This window comes from Podarcis pityusensis, assembly GCF_964106645.2.
Source record: "Podarcis pityusensis genome assembly, chromosome: 2".
Taxonomy (NCBI): domain Eukaryota; kingdom Metazoa; phylum Chordata; class Lepidosauria; order Squamata; family Lacertidae; genus Podarcis; species Podarcis pityusensis.
The window spans coordinates 31,258,994-31,280,229 of record NC_138029.1 but is presented as its reverse complement, the minus strand read 5'-3'; the positions used below and the strand labels follow the sequence as shown (position 1 = coordinate 31,280,229).

General features: G+C 45.8%; 1 protein-coding gene across 3 annotated transcripts in view; it reads right to left on the bottom strand.

Annotated features, from left to right (window-relative positions):
- Positions 1-21,236, bottom strand: part of CYTH1 (cytohesin 1) — a 57,248-nt gene that overhangs the window by 29,070 nt on the left and 6,942 nt on the right. The window contains exon 1 of one of the 3 annotated variants that reach the window (XM_080996616.1): positions 13,299-13,502. The exons of 1 other annotated variant lie outside the window; for it this stretch is intronic. In XM_080996616.1, the coding sequence (XP_080852742.1) occupies positions 13,299-13,377 (79 nt within the window). In that variant the 5' untranslated portion in view covers positions 13,378-13,502. Of the gene's footprint in view, positions 1-9,001; positions 9,026-13,298; positions 13,503-21,236 lie in introns of those variants that run through there. One more of the 3 variants, XM_080996618.1, reaches the window with a different exon arrangement.

Below are 21,236 nucleotides of genomic sequence, written 5' to 3'. Positions count from 1 at the left end.
GAGAACAAGCAAGAGGAACATGTGGCCAATTCCACAGAGCAGTGTTGTGGCTGCCTCTTTAAACTCAGCACATGGCAAGCCATTTGTATCCTGCAGCTCATCACAGAAAACACAGTATTTTTACCAGCACACCAAAGGAAAAGACAAGGCTCAGTGGTAGAACAACTGCATTGCATATAAAAGGACCCAGGTTCAAAGCTTGGCATCATCTGGCAGGCTGGGAAAAGACTCCTATCTGAAATCCTGGAGAGCCACCACCAGTCAGTGTGATGCAGTCCAGTGGTTCCCAAACTTCTCTCTATCAGTGCCAGATTAAACCCTGTGGAGGCCCCTAGGAAGTCGAAATATTGGGGGCTCCCTCTCAAATTATCTCCCGAGATGTTTTTGTAATCATCTTTCAAGATCAAATCAGTATTATTTTGATCTGTTGTCGCAGGGCCCATAGGCTGGGGCTTACTCTGCCTATTTGGTAATCTGGCACTACTCTCCACCCTCAACAACCAAATGGAAATTGCCATGGGTCTCAGTGAACCACAATGATTTTTCTGCCTGTTGTAACAATTGCGATGCACTGTGCTAGATGCTGTATGGTTTTAACTCTGTTTCTATTGCTTATTTTATTTCTTATATTGCATTTTATTGTATCACAACTTGAATGTCATAATCAACATATTTAATGTGGGCGTGCCGCAGTTAAACCTGTAGCAAGTGAAATGTGCAACTCTACATTATTTCCCCTGTTTACCCCTTGCCTCCCCTTCTCTTGTATCCTCGCTCTCTCTCTCTCTTTCTTGTAGGATCCTTGAGACAAAGGACTTGTCTTCTTGTACTCTGTTAACCACCACACACACTGATGGGATTATAAGGCAAACAAACATGCAACAGAAATTCCATGCTCTCCCCTCATCCACACAAAGTCAAGTGAGGGTAGGGAACTCTCCTGCCCTAAGGCAGTGAAACTATAGAACAGGACTCATGAATGCCAAGTGTCCAATCCCAGGCGACCTCGTGTGTACTAAAGGCAGTGGCTGAGGTTACAAGAAATTCCAGATACCATCAGTTTCCTGCATGTGTGCGAAAGAAATTTAACCCTTAGGATTACTCTCCCTGTTACATCATCAGGTGCCTGCAGGGTAATGGAAGCTTGACTTGACACCCTAAGTCTCTCTCCCTGCTCTTACTCTGGTCCCTCATAAGAAATTATTGCCTTGACACCATAAGACCCAGTGGAGCCAAGGCAGTTAAACTCATATCACAGACTGGGAGCAAGGATAAGATGGCACCCCACAAGTTATCCTGTAAATTTCCAGGAGCTTCCCCCACTCAGATGTTGGCTGGGGCTGATGGGAGTTCTAGTCCAAATGATCTGGATGGCACCAGGTTGGGAAAGCTAATTTAAGGCCACAAGAGCCAGTTATCCTCTGGCATTCACCACAAGAAGCAAGGCAAGGCAGTCCATTAAGGCATTTCCTCCAAACTCAGTATCTATCCCTTACAACAGCAACGCTTGTGTGGGTGGGAGAACTGCACCTGACAAGGCATGGAGACGAGCCCTTTCTATAGTGCGCCACCCAACAGGTATGTTTGCTCCAGATGTTCTCCTCAAGGCAGATTCCTTCAATGAGAGCTCCATTTCTGGGTACCGTTACTGGGAAGCTGAAGAGAGGTTCACTTTCTAGCAAGGCTTAAGCAGACATTAAGATGAAGGCTGCAAATGACACACATCTTGTGGGAACAGATCCATGCAGTGGGATGTTCTGCAGCCTGCCATTTTAAGTTGCACAGTAAATTTGCTCGCAAGGAAGCAGCAACCCTGACTACAGAAGGCAAGGGTGTTTTACTAGCAATTCCTGCGTGGCTCCTTGCGGATGATGGGCTTGGCACCAAAAAGCAACAAAGCATGTTCTTAACTTGTTCCAAAACCGAAACATGGTGTTGCACACACACCCTTATGCACACAAAAAACCCCATAGTAGGCACCACAGGGAATCCATGTGCCACATTTGCCTCCTGGCTTCAAGGGTTTTGGCAACTGGTTCATGGTAAGCAACTGTGAGATTCCACCCACAGAAATCCTATCATGGCAGAGAGGGATTTATATCCTTCTGCCTGTAATCACAGATGCTACTCAGCACCAGCTTCATGACATGATGCCCACACTTGCCCAACATTACACTTGGGCTCCTTGCTAACAAAGATAAAGGATTATGTTCAACTAAGTCCACTACTCAGAGTAAAACCTTTAAAATTAACAAACCTATGTTAGTCATGCCCATTAACTGTAATGGGTCTACTCTGAGTAGGGCTAGCATTGAATACCACTCATGCAACATCTGGGCAAGCATTTTAGCTTGCCAGGTGGAATGATTCCCCCTTCTCCTCCCCCTGTGTGCTGTTCCAGGGGTTTTCTTGCTCCCCTGAGCCAATTTCAGGGGAGGGGGCAGGGGGGGAGGAAAGGAAGCAAAGCCCCATTGCTCAAGCAGAAGTTATTGTGCAGGGCTTCTGCTGATGGGGCTCATTAAATGAATCCCACTCAAAGGCTCCACAAGCAAGTAACACCATATTCTCAGGTAAGAAGAGTACATCCTCTGTGGGAAGTCTAAAGCAGTGGCAGCATATAAAGTTATCAGATGCTTCACATTGTGGGTGGCACTAAACATCCCCACAAATCACACATGGACAAGTAACCTTGCAGCTCAACAAATGTGCCAGATCTGTAGGCTTCAGGTGAACTTCTGCAACATCAAGGACTAAACACTGCTGGCGGCATCACTGTAAAAGCTCCAACAAAGAGAACTGATGGGATTCATAATCACCAAAAAAAGGTACTTATAGAGGCCATCAGATGCAAAGAGTTCTTTAAACCAATGCCCAAGGGTCTTGAAACCAATGCACATGGGTCTTGAAAGCAAAAAGTCAGCATTTAATAAGGGCTAGGGGCTTAGAAAGTGCAAGTTAGGATCTTTGCTGCAGATTGTGAAACAGACTCTGTGGCCAGTAAGAGACCGATTATAAGAAAGGCCTTTGCTTACTGGACTATAATTTGCATTGTGGTTGTTGTTTTAAGGATGAATGAAATGTAGAAAACTAGTCATTCCTAAGTGCCTTGATTCAGTAGAACCACAAATCCCAATGGCTATTGGGCAAATCCTCAATGCTCACTCTTCACTGCAGAGAAGACAAAAGCACTGCTGATGTTAATGCAAGAGACACTGCCGCAATGTTTGGGACCGCTGCCTTTCACCCATCGTTGAGTGCACACTCTTGGTCGCGTCAGTTTCAGGCAGCGTGGGAAGAGTGTGCATGGCCAGGAAATGCACCCCAAGAGGAAACCGGAGTCCTAAAGCCCCATGCTACATGGAGAGCAGCTGTCAAGGTAAAGACTACGCCAGAAGTGAGGGAGGCTCCACATTGCACAGAACACAGGCAGAGACCCCTTGCCATAAGCAAGCTGGCCAGCAAAGGGGGGAATGCAAGTTGCTGTTCCAAGATTGATTGATTTGGCTCTAAATTGCACTTCTAGACCCCCACACCCACACCTTTGGTAAACCAAAAAAGCTCTATTTCATTTAAAAAATCCAGGCTCTGCTGGAAGAGCCCTTATCTGATGATGTCAAAAATCCAGACTGAATTACGCAAGGGAGAAAGTTTGGGATAAGAGAGAAGCCACAAGACTAAGTTGGAAGAACACTGATAGTGTTGCAATAAAAACAAGTGAGCAAACTCAGTCCCACACTAGGAAAGGATTTCTTCTTTGGACTTGCATGGGCTCAGAGTTATGTTGAGCTCCAAGCCTAGAAGGAAACTATTTCCCAGGGCTCATGGTCACTCTAAGGCAGGCATAGCCAAACTTGGCCCTCCAGCTATTTTGGGACTACAACTCCCATCATCCCTAGCATACAGGACCAGTGGTCAGAGATGATGGGAATTGTAGTCCCAAAACAGTATTTACAGTGACTGGGTTTCTCCAGGGTTTCAAACATGAGTCTCTCCAGGTCTCACCTGGAGATTCCCTGGTTGTACTTGTTTATTTTTAAAGCTTTGGTGGATTTCATTCTCAAAGTTAAAGGTCTTTTAAAAACACACTTGACAATTATTTGACAATACAGGGAACTCCCCATTTGTGCGAGGGTTGTGTTCCAGGTCATTGTGCGCATCAGCAGTTGTGCATAAACTCATTCCGCCCCCTTCTGGGGCCAAAAGCAGCGCACGTGTCAGCTGTTGTGCATCAATCAGATACACACAAAATGGTGGCCACCTGTATCTGATTGGTCTAGTGTGTGTGTGTGTGTGTGTGTGTGTGTGTGAGAGAGAGAGAGAGAGAGAGAGAGAGAGAATATGACTGGGCAACATGTTCAACCCTCTCTCCAAACACGTTTCCCACTCATCTGGATCCACATGTGGCTCAGGGACAGCCATGTTAAACACTCTTGCTCTCAAGGTGGTGCCCAGAGAAAGTAGAGAAGCCCTGCCCTAAGCGCGTAGGAAGCAGCCTGTTGCCTCATTAAATCCACGTGCTTTTCTCCCAGCACCCTCCCTGGTGCCCAAGGGCTGAAGCGGAACTGAAAAGGACAGGAGAGGTATTTTGGGAGAGACGCATGCCGGAGCATGCCACTCAGGGCGCTGCCAACAGAAACTCCTGCTTTTCAAGTACAGCGAGACTGGGCCTCTCCCGGCTGAGAGCAGGAATAGGACACTTCACCAAAAAAAACCCCTCAAATATCTAGGCCACAGCAGTGGCCCTACAGGAGTAAGCCTACCTGGCATTGCTTACTGTAACTGCTTGTCCCATATTCCAGTGCAAACCCCCCCCCCCCGCCGCCGCCCCCCAGGGCAGCATATCTTCATGGGATGTGCTCCTAGTGAGCCAGAAGCTCAAAGAACTCTTCAACTCTCACTAGTATTATCAGAACCAGGGCTTTTTTTCAGCTGAACTCGCCAGAACTCAGTTCCAGCACCTCTCAGGTGGGGGCCATTGCCATTCCAAGAGAAGGAGGGAGGTGTTCCTGGTGAGTTCCGGCACCCCTTTTTCTAGAAAAACAGCACTGATCAGAACACTAGTCAGTTATCACTGCAACATGGAAGGCCATGTTCTGAAGAACTCACCCCATGTTTATGTATTTATTAAATTTATATTCCAGACTCACTTCCAGAGCAGCACACGGTGAGAGATAAAACAACGAAAACTTATTTAAAAACAATTCCAATACAAATGCAGGTTGGAAAAGATCTCAAATTTAAAAGGTTTAATGAAAGAGGAAGGTGCGTACTTCTGTACAACATCCAACTTGACCATGGCTCCCCACAAATGAAGCCTTTAGTGGTCGCCACCACTAAACACAACTCTCCCAACCACCCAAAGAGGGGGCCCGGGGGTTCCCCACCCTGCGCCACTCTCACCGTTCTCCATCCTGAGCACCATGCTGCCAGCAGCAGAGAGATGTTGCAGACCACTGTCTCTGTCCGTTCCACAGTTACGTGCTGTTCGGCTGGGTAGACACCTGAGTCTGACTTGCTGTCTGGCTGTGGCTTCCTGGAATGAGTCAAGTCTTGTCCCAGCCAATGGGCGGCCCTTGCCTTGGAGGATAGGCGTCATCACAGTCCTGGCCTGGCAGTGACTGAGATAACCAGCAACGCCCTGTTCCTGTGCTGATCCCACAGCCTCCAGAAGGCCGTTAACCCCCTCATGCTCTGGAGGCAAGGAGGAAACTACAGCTTGACAGATGTAAACACTAGCTGGCAAGATCTGTGTGGGGTGGGATAGCAGAAAGAACCCCTCCCAAGCCTGCAGCAAAGGGTGGGGAATCACAAACTATTACGCACATTTGAGTGCAGAGCCAGTGTGGTCCACTGTGTCAATATTAGGGGTGAGAAAAGACTGGCTGAAATTTCTGTGCAGCCCCCCTTGAAGCTTGCTGGCAGAGGAGAGAAGAACCACAAAGTGTGCCGCCTTGAAAAAGTGGGTTATTAATGCAGTGAAGAAAAGCATGTTATAAATGCTTTTAGTCTACCAGGAGAACTGTTATGAGACCATCCACAGGCCCAGTCGTTCCTGAAAACAGCTTTTGAATCCTCAGGTCATGTTACCATTTTTTAGCACCCCTCACCTTTGGAATTTGAAACTTTAAAAATTCACCATGCCCCAGCATGGTAACTATTCTTCATTTGTGGCATGTGGTGTTTTGTTTTGAATGACATTTATTCAAAACAGGGGCTCCCAAACTGAAGTCCATGAGCTTCGTTCAGGTAGTCTGCACTGTGTGTGGATTTGTGGCTGAGGATGGGAGGCAGCAAATCCATCACATAAAATATTCCGACAGATTTTAAATTGTATTTTTACTGCTTCTTTTATTTTTACGTTGCGTTCTATTGTATTACAATTTGAATTCTTCAAAATGCTGTAAAATACAATACATAAGAAATGAAAGGAGCAATAAAAATATAATTATAAACCATGCAGCATCCAGGACAGCACATTATATATATATATATATATATATATATATTTGTTCTTTTCAAACAAAAGCACAAAAGCATTACAGTACAGATGATTGCAAGGGTAAGAACATTACTGGGAATGAACACGTGACATGACAGAATCTAGCACAGCACGTTACAATTGCTACAACAAATAGAAAAATCTTGAAGTGGTCCACCCAAGACCCTCAACCAATTTCAAGTGGTCCATGGAAATCAGGAACCACTGCCTTGCAGAATGGCTAATAACTTGCCATTCAAAGTCAAGTTAAAGTAAAAGGCAGCTAATTCCATCCAGTTTAGGCCTCACTGGCATTCATAGGTCTGTTGGACACATTTGCACACATTTTTGTGAGCACTTTATGTGTCAAATTCACACTGTTGTGTAAAATACACACTTTTTCAACGCTTTTCAGTTCACTCACCGCCCCGCCCCCCATGAAGCATGTATTTGCATGCAAACTTTTTCAGCCCCGAAAATGCACTGTAAGATGTGGGGAAGTGTGTAACAGAACAGCACAGATAATAGCTGGCCATGTGCTGCCCTCTGCTGATAATAAAAAGGCATTGGCCCAAGCGGGGGTCACATTTGTCTTTTAACCCATCAACCCATCAAGAGGACTGCAGAGAGAACTCCTTTCTGAAAACAAACTCATGAACCATTACAAATAATCTCTCTGCTACCACCTCTACCCCAGACTGCAAAAAGCAATTACACACATTTATGGTCCAGTAACTATATGACTGCAGCTTACTCCTTACACTCTAGGGCTTCTGCAAGCTGTGTCTGAGCACATACGTGAATCACTGTTAAATCACCCTGCAATTTTTGCTGGGCAAGTCCCAGATTTTACATTTTAAAAGAAAGCATCATACCCAGACAGCTGCCCAAAGGCAGACAGGAGGGCACCTAAACTAAGAGAATAGGTGGGAAAGCCCTGGCTCAATAGAGTGCCAATTAGGAAGTCAAGCAAATGCATAGATTCCCAAGACACAATAACGCATTTTCTCCCTGAGGACCTTAGAAAGGAGGGACATGGTGATGCTCCAAGTCTTCCCCATCATTGCTGATTTATTCACACATCTTCACATTCCCAATCTGCCCAAAAACTTCATCCAGTTCACTCCACACGATAGGGCTGGCTAGAACGAAGCTTTGTAAGACACACACCTCCCCAAACTCAGTTGCAAACCAGAAGTGGTCAAACTGTGGCTGAGGAAATCATACACAGGTGCAGAGCCATTCAAAAAGTTGCTCCCAGGCAGTTCAAGAATCTAATCAGAAGTTAATGAATAAACCTTTTGGTTCCCTGGGAAGAGGGACTGACTGTTAAGCCACTACTCTGAGGACTGTAGCTCTGTAAGGGGAATAGGGCTCTCTTAACAACTCTCAGCACCCTCAACTAACTACAGTTCCCAGGATTCTTGGGGGAAGCCACAGCTGTATAAAGTGGTATGATTCTGCTTTAAATGTATGGTGCAGTTGGGGACCTCATCTGTATGCCTAGAGGAGGTGTGGGGGTATTTCAGTCCACGGTGGAGGGGGACAAATGCGGCTTTCTGGGCCTCTTTATCCATCCCTCAAGTTTCTCCCCAGACCACACATGTCACTGACCACACTCTGCAGCAGTGGTTCCCTATTTATATCCCACACAGGATATGGGGGTCTTGGTGGCCCACTTACTGACTTTCCTGTCTGCTGCAGCAATTGTATTTCTATTGCTTCTTTTATTTCTTACACACTGTATTTTACTGCATTTCATAGAATTCAAATTGCAATGCAATAAAATACAATATTATAATAAAAGGAGCAATAAAAAAGCTATTAAAAATCAATAGGAGTATTTAACGCGATGGACTTGCCAATTGCCATCTTCAACAGCAAATCCACAGAAATGCTGCAGACCACTTGGATGAAGCTCACAGACCACCAGTGATTCAAAGGTCACAGTTTGAGACCCGTGCTCTAAATCAGCCTGGAGTGATTTTGCCTGACTGGAAGCTGTCCTCCACTGTGGTAATACTAGCATGGCCAGAGATACCTGTGCATAAAAACCTCCGGCTTTAGCGTGGATTCCCATACAAAGGGAAAATTCACATCCACAGCCCTACCCAGCTACTACTACCAGCTTACTACTAGCATGAAGCCTGCCCCTGAGGGAATGTGGCATTTGAGCTGAAAGACCTGGTCTAGCTAGGGAGAGAGGGTACAATGGTTTTTGTAAAGTTGTTCCTAGCTTAAGAAACTTTGGAGTGCTCCTCTAGTTTAAATAGGGTCTGACAAGATCTGGCTGTCAACAAACTTTTGCCCATCTCCTCCAAGTTGCCAGGCACAAACGGGTTCAAGGCACCACAAGAAGTTCCTGCTCTCAGCTGCTACTGCGACCACATCCTGTTTTCCTAATGACAGTTGCCTCTCATTGCTGCATCAGATACAGTAAGACTTCAGTGCTGCCAGGAAAGGGACTCCATTTCTAAGTCTGCCAGGCCCATTACTTTTGCAGAAGTGCAACCAATTCCTCACTTTTAAGAGGCAGACACACACAGGGCCCATCACCCCACTCCTCTTCACTCACAGCTGAGGCATAACAACAGCCCCAGCCATGCTTTGCCTGGAGCCACCTGGCTGTGCAGAGTACAGGCCTCGTTTCCATGGACACCATCTGGCTTCCGTTTCCCCCTCCCAGCTCCTGCCAAGGCAGAATCCCCTTCTGTTTGACTGTTGGGGATGGAGCTAGCAGCCATATGGGAAACGGCTCTCCCCAACGTCTGAAGAGGTGGAGAGAACAACACAACCAGCCCCTTGGGTTCCCCCTCACATACTTCATGACAAACTGCAGCTGTGCCCTGTTTGTAAGCCACTGGGCGATGGCTGAATTCCTCTCCAAGTTTGGCAAGAGCTTGCAGGCTGCCAGCCATTACTCTGCAGTATCTATCCTACTGCCAGGCTGCATGGTAGAAATTCACGCAGCTGTTGATACTTTGGTCCTACAAAAGAATGCCTAAGAAGAATGGATCTATCTTTTTGTGGGAGTAGAGGTGTATGTCTTTTTGCACAGGATACTTCATAAGGCAGAAGAAGAAAAAGGCAACTAGACCCCAAGCTTTCTGCCCTCCACAATTTAGCTGTCTTCCTCACCTGTAGAGTTCTGCATGGCTTTACAAGCTCACCCACCATGCTTTAGTCACTAATCTAGTATGAGATTTCACTTTCCACATTTTGTATTTCAGGAAATTCACTGTGAAGCAACAGGAATCAATACCCTGTTCTGCACAACCACATATGGTATCTTCTAGACCAGGCAATTTCACCTTGGTTTGTTTTGCTAAAAATAAGCCTCAAAATCTTTAACCAAAACCCCAAGTTCTGAGGCAGAATAAACATGATGCCCACCCAGACAATGCTGGACTGCAACTCCCATCATTCCTGACCACTGCCATGTTGCCTGAGTCTGGTGGAAGTTGCAGGTGGACAACATCTGGAGCAGTACTAGACAGAAGCTAAACTGGGATCTACTGGTAGGTCTAAGTGACATGCAGCAGACTACCAAGGATTTTTGACTCTGTGTTTTTGAACTTCCCATCCCCAAAAAGTTAGGCTGCTAATGAATTAATGCAAAGTATGGTTTCTATACATGTGAACAAGTCAATGAAAGATTATCCTTCATTTTTTATCCTAAAACTCCAGGGTCAGCTTAAAATTGCTGTTTGTTCTGTTTTAAAATGCAATTAAAATAACAACCTTTGCCAATGAAAACAACTTGCATAGCTGCAATTGTAGCAGGGGGTTGGTAGGAAAAGGTTTTCTATGTTGCTAGGCTTGCCTTTGACCACTACAGAGGCAAGCAGTCCTCATCAAGAAGTGAAACCCATAATGAAATAAAATGCAAATCTGCCACCTAAGCAGTGGTATTCTTGCCTTCATGGAATATTCAAACATATAGGACAATGGTCAAATAAATAGGCAATCAACTGACCAGTGTACCAACCCTATGTCAGACTGAGCAAGGGAAACAGCGAAACTAGATTTGTTGACCCAAGAAATAACAAGGACTGGGGTGATGGGAAGGGTCTGAAACAGCAATATTCCCTGGCTAGGTTTTATAAAGAATCCATCCATATATTCACACTGCCTTTCATAAATACTAGGGGGCAGAAACTTGTTCTCTTTTTAAAAAGGGAAAATCAGGTTCTGAAAATTGTTGGAAAGATATCAGATACAGTGGTACCTCGGGTACATACGCTTCAGGTTACAGACTCTGCTAACCCAGAAATAGTACCTCGGGTTAAGAACTTTGCTTCAGGATGAGAACAGAAATTGTGCTCCGGTGGCGCAGAAGCAGTGGGAGGCCCCATTAGCTAAAGTGGTGCTTCAGGTTAAGAACAGTTTCAGGTTAAGAACAGACCTTCGGAACGAATTAAGTACTTAACCCGAGGTACCAATGTACTCTATTAGTTGTCCTTTACAGCTGCAGATCCCTAGACTGAACTCACAAGAACTACTCCCTGGGTCCAAGTACTCTACAGCAAAACTTTCAATACCAGAATGCAAGGAATAACAGAACCTGGGGCTGAGCCAATGAACCGGAGAACTCAATGTTACAGGCTTCAGTGCTAAGGCTGCTATATTCTCTCTGTACCTGAACCAACAGTCTCATACTGTGAAGTGGCTTTAATCCTGGATCATTCTATCTGGCCTGCCAGCCTCCCCGCCAACCTAAAACCACAAACCCTCATCAGACAAATCAGTACCCTCCACCCATCCTGTTGTCACACAGCAAGGAAGAAGAGACAGAAAACAAGCCCGTCTCATCAAGTGCCCATACATAGTAAGCTTGCTAATCTTTCTTTAGTAGAGGCTCTGTGCAACAGGCAGACATTCATTCCACAGGTGAAATTTTGCCCATTGTCAGTTTTCCATACTGGTGAAAACTGTAGTTGGTTTAACAGTTGCATGACTGTTGCATTCAGTATGTAGGTCTAGAAACACACCCATCCCTCAAACCCCCTCCCAGGGTTACCCGATTTTGCTGCTGGCTCTGTTCAGTTTGTTTTGCTATTTTACTGTACGGAATAGATTTTACTGCAAGCTGCCTTAGTCAGGTTCTTCCTCCAGTAAGGCAGCTCATAGGGTGTGTGTTTTTTAATGTGAAAATGGGGTTGAGAATGGAATTGGCCTAAGGCCTCAGCAGCCGCCTTTGTGTAACACAGTCCTTTCCATTCATCATACTCCACAATGCAGACACCAAACTGGCTGTCCAGAGTTTGTGACCCATTACAGGTGATGCAGTGGTTAGAGCTGGGGGACCAGGGTTCAAATCCAAACTCAGCTATGAAGTTTGCTGGATGACCTTGGGTCAGTTACAGTCTGTCCTACCTCACAGGGTTATTGTAAGGATAAAATAGAGAGGGGAAAATGAACCACGTAAACCACCTTGAGGAAGGGCGGGATATAAATGCAACTTCAACAACTACGACAACTATAGCATATGCTCTTCCTCTAGGGAGGTCAAAAAGAGGTCACAGCCACAACCCCATTGCTAGGCATCAGCAAAATAATGATCTGCTCTCACGCACTTTAGAAAACTTACTTCAGATAATAAAAAAGAAATCTTCACAAGAATATGTGGAAAACACACACACACCTCAACATGTATAAAGTTAGCACAAGTGACTCTTTCAGACAATGTGCAGACACCACGACAACATCTCCATGAGTAGAGCATGGGACTCTTAAATTCAGGGTTGTGGCCTATGTTGGGCAAAATATTTATTTTATTTTATTTATTTATTAAATCTGTATACCACCCTTCATCCGTAGATCTCAGGATGGTTTACAACATAAAAATACAAGATAAAAACACAAAATACATAATAAATAGAAGAAGAAAACGACTAAAACCCTCCTCCCTTCACCTCTTCCCACAAACACATTTAAAAGGGTATAATCAGCCAAAGGTCTGGTTGAAGAAGAATGTTTTTGCCTGGCGTCTACAGGTGCATAATGAAGGCACCAGGCAAACCTCCCTAGGGAGAGCATTCCACAAATGGGGAGCCACTACAGAAAAGGCCCGTTCTCATGTTGCGACCCCCTGGACCACTTGTAGGGCCTCAGAGGATGATCTCAGGGTCCAGGTAGGTTCACATGGAGAGAGCTAGTCCTTGAGGTATTGCATTTCAGGGGGCTGGACTAGATGGTCCTCGTTGTACCTTCCAACTCTACAATCCTATGATTCTACAACTAGCAGAGCAGATTGCCTGTGAAATGGACTGGAGTTTGTATCTGAGCATGTGAGGAAACAGATTGCCAAGGGGATCAAAACACAGAACTGGGTTCAGCCTTATTGTAACCAAACATAAGGCTGTGAACCAATTGCCACCTCTTCCTTCCACCCGTACAACAGAGGTTAGACTGGTTCCTGAGCTAAGGAATCAGCAGGATGGATTCTTCCAAGCTCCTCATTCCAAAGCAATTCAGTCACCTGTGTTTTTTTTGAGCTCCAGCGGATAAGGTTACACTTTGGCTGAACGACGGTGCACCAAATCTCAGCAAGAGGAAAGCAACATCATAGCTAAATGCACTGAAGCTGTGGCCCCTGCCCCTTTCACCAGCAGCCTTCACTTAGAGGGACACCAGTGCAATATGCCTGTTGTGGCTTCGCTTGCAAGGGACAGGGCATAGGAGAGGATGACTAATCCTGGCCTCACCACAGACAATATACATACTGCACACACCCCAACTTCCGGCACCTCATTTCTCCCAGCATCAGCACAAGACACTCCTGGACATAGAGAGGAGAGGCAAAAGATAAAGCACCTACCTGGCTTGGTGGCTACCAAGGTGGAGGGGAAGAGGAAGGCTTGGAAACTGGAGGCACAGAGCTCACTGACAGTGCCCATGATGATGCCCTTGAGGCAATGCCCTCTCAAGACTGGGCAGGGGGTGCTGCCCTTGGGCAGCTGAGAAAGGCCTAGCAGGTCAGAGCCAGGCGCAAGGTGGGGTGCAGAGGCCGGAACATCAGGGTGCCCACTTTCTCAGCACCAAATGGCTTCCCAAGCAGCAGCCTCCACTTCCCTCTCTTCCAGACAGTGCAAGGGGGCGGGGAGGGAAGAGACACAGCAGGAGAGGGATCCCCAGTCCGGCTGGAGCAGAAGGAGCAGCAGAGACTCCCACGCACCGAGCCCAGCCAATCCCAGCTCCCTGCCAGGAAACTGTTACTGTTCCCGCTGCGCTGGACAGCTGACGAGAGACGCACAAAGCCACTTAGAGGGCAATTCAGTTTGGGAACTTTTTCCAAGGTGCCCCCCCTGGCTCCTCCCCAGCCACTCCTCCCAGCTGCCCAGGAGAGGTTTGGGCAAGGGGTATTTTTAGGTCGGTTTTATCCGGCTGCATTATTACAGCTCTAAGCATCTTGTGAGCCAGTGGTTGCTATGCAACAGCCAGCACATAAAAGGAAGGTGCACGAAAATGTAACGCATGCAGGTGCCAAAGACGCATGTGTGCATAGATGTGCATGGAAAGTGCAAGGAAGCAGCAGGGTAAGAGTTGCAGAGTAAGGAGTCGGCGTGATTCCCGGCCTGCTAGAAAAAGGAGGATCGGGAGCAGCACCATGTGGATCTTGCTGGTAGGTGCAGTTCAAGACCACTTCTCTAGGTGTAAGACCCTTTTCTCCGAAGCTGGTTCCACCTGAGCAGGAAGGCACTGGCCAGTTGGATCCCAATTACAAAGGTTTCAAAAGCAAAAAAGGCTGAGACTGGTTGCTGCTGTGAGGCCCTGGCAACTGCTGGTGAATTCTCAGCTGTTCTCTTAAAAGGTTTTTAGCCCCCATGAGAACAGAAAGGTCAGCCTCACAAACCTGGACAAGACAGACAGTGACTGGCTATTTCCCTTCGACAGGGCTACTGGCTGTCTCTTAATTTGCTGGGGATCATGACAAGCCTGGTTTACACACCTGTCCCCAAAGCAGCACATCAGCCCCTTCTACATGCTTTTTAAAAGTCAGTTTCTTTAACACAGTATGAAGCCAAAAGTTTACAGAACAAGTTATGGCGATGTATTAAAAGTAATGCATAAAATCCAAACCATGTCTGCTGTCTGCACAAGGGAGTACAAACAATGTTTGATGTGTCACAGAATTGACACAGCATTATGCTTTCCACAAAACTATTTTTGTCTTAAAATAGATCGTGTTTTATCCTGCGTTGGTGGTTATAGTGAGACACAAAAAGCTGCAGAGAGGTCCATCCTTTTTGTGCTTCTGCAAATAAACTCAGTTTGAACTCTTCTTCCTTGCATCTCTTATTACACAGTCTCAGAGAAAACTTGTCTGGCGCAAGCCTCAAGTTCAAACACATTCCAGTCCACCTTGAACTTCTAATCCAATCTAATCAGCTGCACAGGGCAAGAGAAGTCTCACTGGCAAAGGTGGTGCTATTGCTGCTTCTCCCAGGATGTGCAAAGCAATATCAGATTAGCACTCTTGTCGAGAACTGGGAGCCCTACTTGGAACCTGCGGAGCAGGCAAGAGACATGACTCTGTTTCTGGAAGAGACAGGGAAACCTGAGATGGCCAGAGTTTAAGAGGAAAGATTGGCAGGAGTGTGGCAAACCTGACTAATGGGGAATCCATAAAAGGCCAGTTAGGTGATAAGTGTGCAATTTCTTCTGTGAGAACTCATGGAGAATGAAACAGACAGTCCAGCAAACAGGATTCATTACATCCTCGTGTTTTTTCTTCTGATTCCACAACTGGCTCCCTTATGTCTCAAGAGGCTCGTAAAGAGCTTCTTCAATGGGGCCAGAATCCCTGCAGCACCAAGCTGAACAGCAGCTGAAACAAGGCACAACGGGAACTGGCAAGCTTATCTCCACAAGCACAGGTGCACATCCCAGCTGCGGAGGACGTGGCAGCAAGAAAGTGCACAGGTGTCTGCCAAACACTTCAAGAACAAGCTTACATTAGACAGCTAACAGCATGGGTCCCCTGTCTTAAAAAGGAGAACACAGAAAAGCTTCCATATTCATCTGATACGTTTCCACTAAAACTCAACCTCACTATTCTTTTTCTGGATCTCCTAATCACCTGGAATTGCTCATATAAAAATCATCTTCTTCGGCGATCACTCGTAGCTGAGTAAGATGGTCTTCCATGAACACAGGCTTAACAATGAGTCCATAAGTGACTGTGGAGGCCAATTCTGGATCCACACATCTTTCCACAGTGAGGACACGGGTTTCCGGGAGGGGGGCAACAAATGGAAACAATGATTTCCTCTCCCTCCACAGGTGTTAATTTAATCAACAACACTAAGATTATCAATTACGGCTGCTGCAAATTTAATATCTAACTGAATTATCACAGACTGCATTATATTACCATTTAATTTCAAATTTACGTTTCCTGTCTTTAAACTCATAAGTGAATATACTCAACAACCAAGGATCGCACTCCAAGCATCTGATGAAGCCCATAAAAACATATCTTAACAAAGTTTGTTTGCCTGTAAGGTGCATCAAAAAGGGGGAGAATGCCCTCCTCCAATTAGTCTTTAAGGTGCCAGAAGACTCTTGGGTTTTTTATGTATTACATCTATCCCTCTGGAAGTTCTCCCCAGTACTTCTGGAAACACACAACTCTAGCTTTCTCATCTATCGAAAGTTCAACATAATGTTCCTTCTGGCAGCTAAATGCTAGACTGCTGGAAAGTGAAAGTTTACGGAAATCCCATTTCATAATAGTTTGATAAGCTTTAGGATCTATTAGCACAGGAACAAAACAAACCAAGTAATTCCCTTAGCATGTGGCTCCAGTTCTATTGCTTCTTACCCACAGTAGAGCAAAGCAAAATAATTGGCCCACAAACTAATAGGGTTCAGGACCCTGACAACCAGCACCCAAAGTAAAATATGTGTGATTTTTATTTTTTTACACACACAGAGGCAACTCCCCGTTTGTGAAAAAATGAGCCATCGTTTCTGAGAAAAAAAAATCTCTCCATGATAGCAAGCAGCAGAGAGAGAAGAGGGAGGTGCTCAGGAGAGGTATAAGCCAGATCAATCAACAGAAGAGGCAGAATCAGAGAAGAGAATACCCATGAAAGGTTGGCACTTCCCTTGGCATAAGCGACTCCAGAAAAGCCCATCCCTCATCCAATAGTTTACAAAATGTTGTATGCTTTAAACCATGGGTAGGCAAACTAAGGCCCTTGGGGAGGAAGAATCAGGATACAAACCTATTAAAATGAATGAACACTGCAGGGTGGTATCTGCTGCTGAGATTTGCCAAGGGGTAAATGCCCAGTAGATGACACTTCAAAGAAAGGTGGCTGTATCAACGTTGCAAAAGGCTCTTTAACAAGGCTGAGCTACCAGTTCTCACACTGTATTCGGTGCCTGAGACTCAGAAGGGGAACTAAAGGAGCCCCATAATGACTTCTGCCCCAAATGAGTAGGCAGAGAGAAGAACTCTTTTCAGACAAGCTCTACATACAAAAAGAAGAGCAGGCCACTCTAGTTAATGAAACCCTCATACATCAGATATTGATCCGTTGCTGCTTCAGTCTCTGAACTGGCGCACAACTAGGCAATGACAAGACTTTGGGGCAAGCGCTGTGCCCCCAGAACTGAATCCAAAGTAAGGTGGAAAGACAATGGGAATTATTATCCAACAGGAGGACAGAAAAGCCATCCTGTTACTGCATGGTCCTGGTAAGTGAAAAGAGAAGCGTGGGGACGGCAAACAGTTAATGTTTCTGGTTTCGGCAGAATGAAGCTAGCAAGCAAAGCTGTTACGCTGGAGCATTTACTGCAAGCCAGCCAAATGAGTAGAGCAATGCCTCCAGGGAAAGAGCCCTCTCTGCCCCAAATAAGGCTCCTGTTCCTTGAACAGCTGCATGCCAAGGTCCGTAAAGTCCATTATAGGGTAGCAGAGACCAGGGGCACCGCTTGGGGAACTGAATTTTGTGCTGTGCCCCAGATCCCCTTTCCTCCGCCTCCTTTTTAAATTAAAAAAAGCAAACTTTGCTTACTGTGCAGCTAAGTGCAGTGCTAGCAATAGCCTTGCCATCTTAATTTACCCAGAGGCACACTGTACATTTATGCAAATCTGCACCATGATCTGTTTCCCAGGTTCTTTAAGTACCAAGCGATGCCCCTGGCAGTGAAAGAAGCAGCTCCGTATGCTGAGCTTCTCCTCGATATGCAGCTGATTAAAGAATCGGGACAGCAGCCTTATTTGGGTCAGGACGCATTGGGGGATATGAACTTTTAGCATCCTATGCCATACAATGGGTAAACTAGGTGGGAAAGCTTCCAGAAAGGACCAGTGCTAACATATACTCTCCCCTCCTCAGACCCAACTTAGCAAGATGGCGCAGAAGAATGCCATGGTCATCGATGTTGAAAGCCACTAAGAGCTGTAAAAGAACCAACAGGGACACAATCACAAGCCATTCCCTAATGGAAGCCATCCACTGGCGAAACAGAGGCTGTTCTGTCCCAAACCCAGGTCTGAAGACAAATTGAAATGGATCCAAATAATCAGCATTGCCCAAGGCCATGCTGAGTTGGGAAGCCATCCCATGTTTTAATAGCTTGACTAAAAAAATCAATGAGACCATGTGATGTCGTGGTGTGTTGGACTAGGATATGGAAGACAGGGTTCAAATCCCCATTCAACCATGACGCTCACTGGGTGATCTTGGGCCAGTTTGTCTTAACCTCACGTGATTGTTGAGAAGATAAAACAGAGAGTAGAACTACATATGCCACCTTGGGCTCCTTGGAGGAAAGGGGGGAATATAAACATGATAAATAAAGTTTAAAAAATGAAATGAAATGAACTATCAGGGATTGGAGGTTAGTTCAAGATTTGTAGATCTGACATTCATTCATTTAACAGAGATTTGACCGCTGCCTACAAGGATATAGGAACCATGTTGTCATTCAGTTAGGCATCTAGCCCATAAAGCACGCCCTCAGTGACCAGTACATTTGATAAGATGCTGGACCTCACTACTCCCAGGTGTTGTAGAAGGTACCCCATTCAACAAGCAGGACTCTGCACAAGCACTCCTCCCAAGGCAACAGGAGACATTTGAGGAAATGAGAGCACATCTCAAGAACTAGAATTCGCATTTGAAACCTGTTCCATATTTTTGTGTGTGCACATCAGTCCCCCTCCCAGCAACCCTACAACCCTCGTCCCTGTCATTTTACAGCTTGAGAACCGAGGCGCAGGCATTTGCTCCAAGAGAGTCCCACAGGTGAAGTGACCCACTCCCTGTGTCCTGGACACAGGCTTCCAAAAGGTGACAGATACACAGCATAGACTGGTTTGAGACCAGTGGAAAAGCCAAAGGATTGCTAGGAATGTGCTTTTTTAGGAAGTGCCAGAAAAGGTCCGCATACGCACCTATTATTTTATTTGTATACAGTCCTATACCCACAGGTCTCAGGGCTTCACAACATAGAATCACAATATAAAAACATGAAACACATAATAAAAACTAAAAACAAGAACAACCCAATAATTCTACAACCCTCAACAGCATGCCTATACTGTATAGTACAAAGGCCCACTGGGAGGCTTGTGGGGCATCATTCTCGACATTTAAAATGAGAAAACTACACTGGGGTTAATCTCAGCAAACACACATTCCCAAAGCCACTTTCGGAAAGATAACCTGAATGTGGAGGTGGGGATAAGGGGCTTGCAAGAGAGAAAAAAGCGGTGGGAGGGACGGGTGTGCAACCCCTCCCAGGCCTGCTGATACTGCAAACACTCTTTTTTCCACCTTGTGCATGCACACTCCGCTCCCTAAGCTCAGTTCCAGTTTCAGAGGTGGGGTGGGGGCATAATTAAAAACGGGAGAAGCACCCACTGGGAAGCTCAATGCCTGCTGCTTGGAGCGTAAAAGCTGTCCTTAGTTCATGCAAGGGGTAGATCAAGGTGGTCCAACATGCAGCCCTTGAAAACATTCAGTGCTTCTTAGTGTGGCTTGAGTAGCCGGCTTTGTCACTGCTGCTGTGAGGGGCACGCAGAAACAGCAAAGGCACTTCTTGTGTCTCCCTCAGCCTCTGCAAGGCCATACAGGCCAGCCACCCCCCTCCTCCCCTCTAACTTTGCCCAGGATATAAGCAACAACAAAAAAATTATATCAATAACAACGCATTAATGTGAGAGAGGTTATTTCCCCTGCAGTGGTATTAAGACAGCTGAATACCTCCATGTATAATTTTTAAGGCGGCAGCCCTGTGCAGTCTGCATTTACCTGGGAGTATGTCTCAATGAAATTAACAGCATTTACTTGTGAATAGGCACGCATTAGGCTTGCACTGCATTTTGACCTGAGCAGGGCTTTATCCCAGGTCAGCTTGCATGGAATCGAAACCCTGTCCTACTGATCACAGCCTAGCAACCTGCCCTGATTCAATGCATACTTACTTGGGAGCTGGTCTCATTATGTTTAGGAGTGCTCACCCTTAAAATAAATTAATTGTGTATATTAAATCGCATTGGCCATATTACAAATGCTTTAATTAACAATATGGAAATTTAATTCAGTGTGCGGCCCCCAGGTTCTGTGTTGAAGTACTCCTGCGTTCCACTTGGTCTAAGAGGTTGGACTGCCCTGGGTTAGGTCACTAGTGGACTTCTCCATCTCTAGAGAGCAGCAGCCATGCATTTACCCTGTGGCCTACAAGTACCGTATTTTTTGCTCTATAAGACGCACCAGACCACAAGACGCACCTAGTTTTTGGAGGAGGAAACAAGAAAAAAAATATTTTGAATCTCAGAAGCCAGAACAGCAAGAGGGATCGCTGCACAGTGAAAACAGCAATCCCTATTGCTGTTCTGGCTTCTGTGATAGCTGCGCAGCCTGCATTCGCTCCATAAGATGCACACACATTTCCCCTTACTTTTTAGGAGGGAAAAAGTGAGTCTTATAGAGCAAAAAATACGGTACCTTGGTTCCTCAGCCAAAGACCTTCCAACCTCACTCCTTTCCCCATCAGCCAGTCATGTATGCCCTCCCAGCTCTTGCAGCAGCCCATCCCCCATTCCTCCTCAGCTCTTTTTACAGAAATCCTTTAATCCTGGTGGCCGGTAATCCTTCATGCAGTACGATTAGTGCCACAGCCAATCTGCTCCAGGCTGGGACAGGAAGCTCAGGCACCCAGACCCACCTGCCTGGGGGAAATATACACACACAGAGAAGCTAGGCAGTGAAAAGCTAGAAAGCATAGACATTGCAAACGTGGGATTTCTTTTTTCTGACCTGTCTGGACCTTAATTAATTTTATAATGAATGATTTTAGAGTGTTGTTTATGCTGTACTTTTATACTGTTTTATTGTTGTTAGCCGCCCTGAGCCCGGCTTCGACTGGGGAGGGCGGGATATAAATAAAATTTATTATTATTATTATTATTTGCACAAGTCAAGTCTACCCAGGTCTCAAAGCTAGGGGGAAGGGGGGGGGGATAGAGGCAAATGTGCCCTGATCACACATAACAGCAGAGATTTTAGCAAATGCAGAAGTCATGTTTTGCAATGAGAATGCATTTCACATCAACTTCCATTTTATTTTCCAATTTGCTTCATTTACTAAAATCTGGATTCCTGGAGGAAAACATCATTGGCAGGCTGGGGTGATGGAAGAAGGGAGAAAGGAAAGGTTTCTGGGGTACAGTTCAATGTGTGTGGTGGGGAGAAGGGGAGAGCAGGGGCAGGGACACTCTAGGACCCCTGAAGAAGGA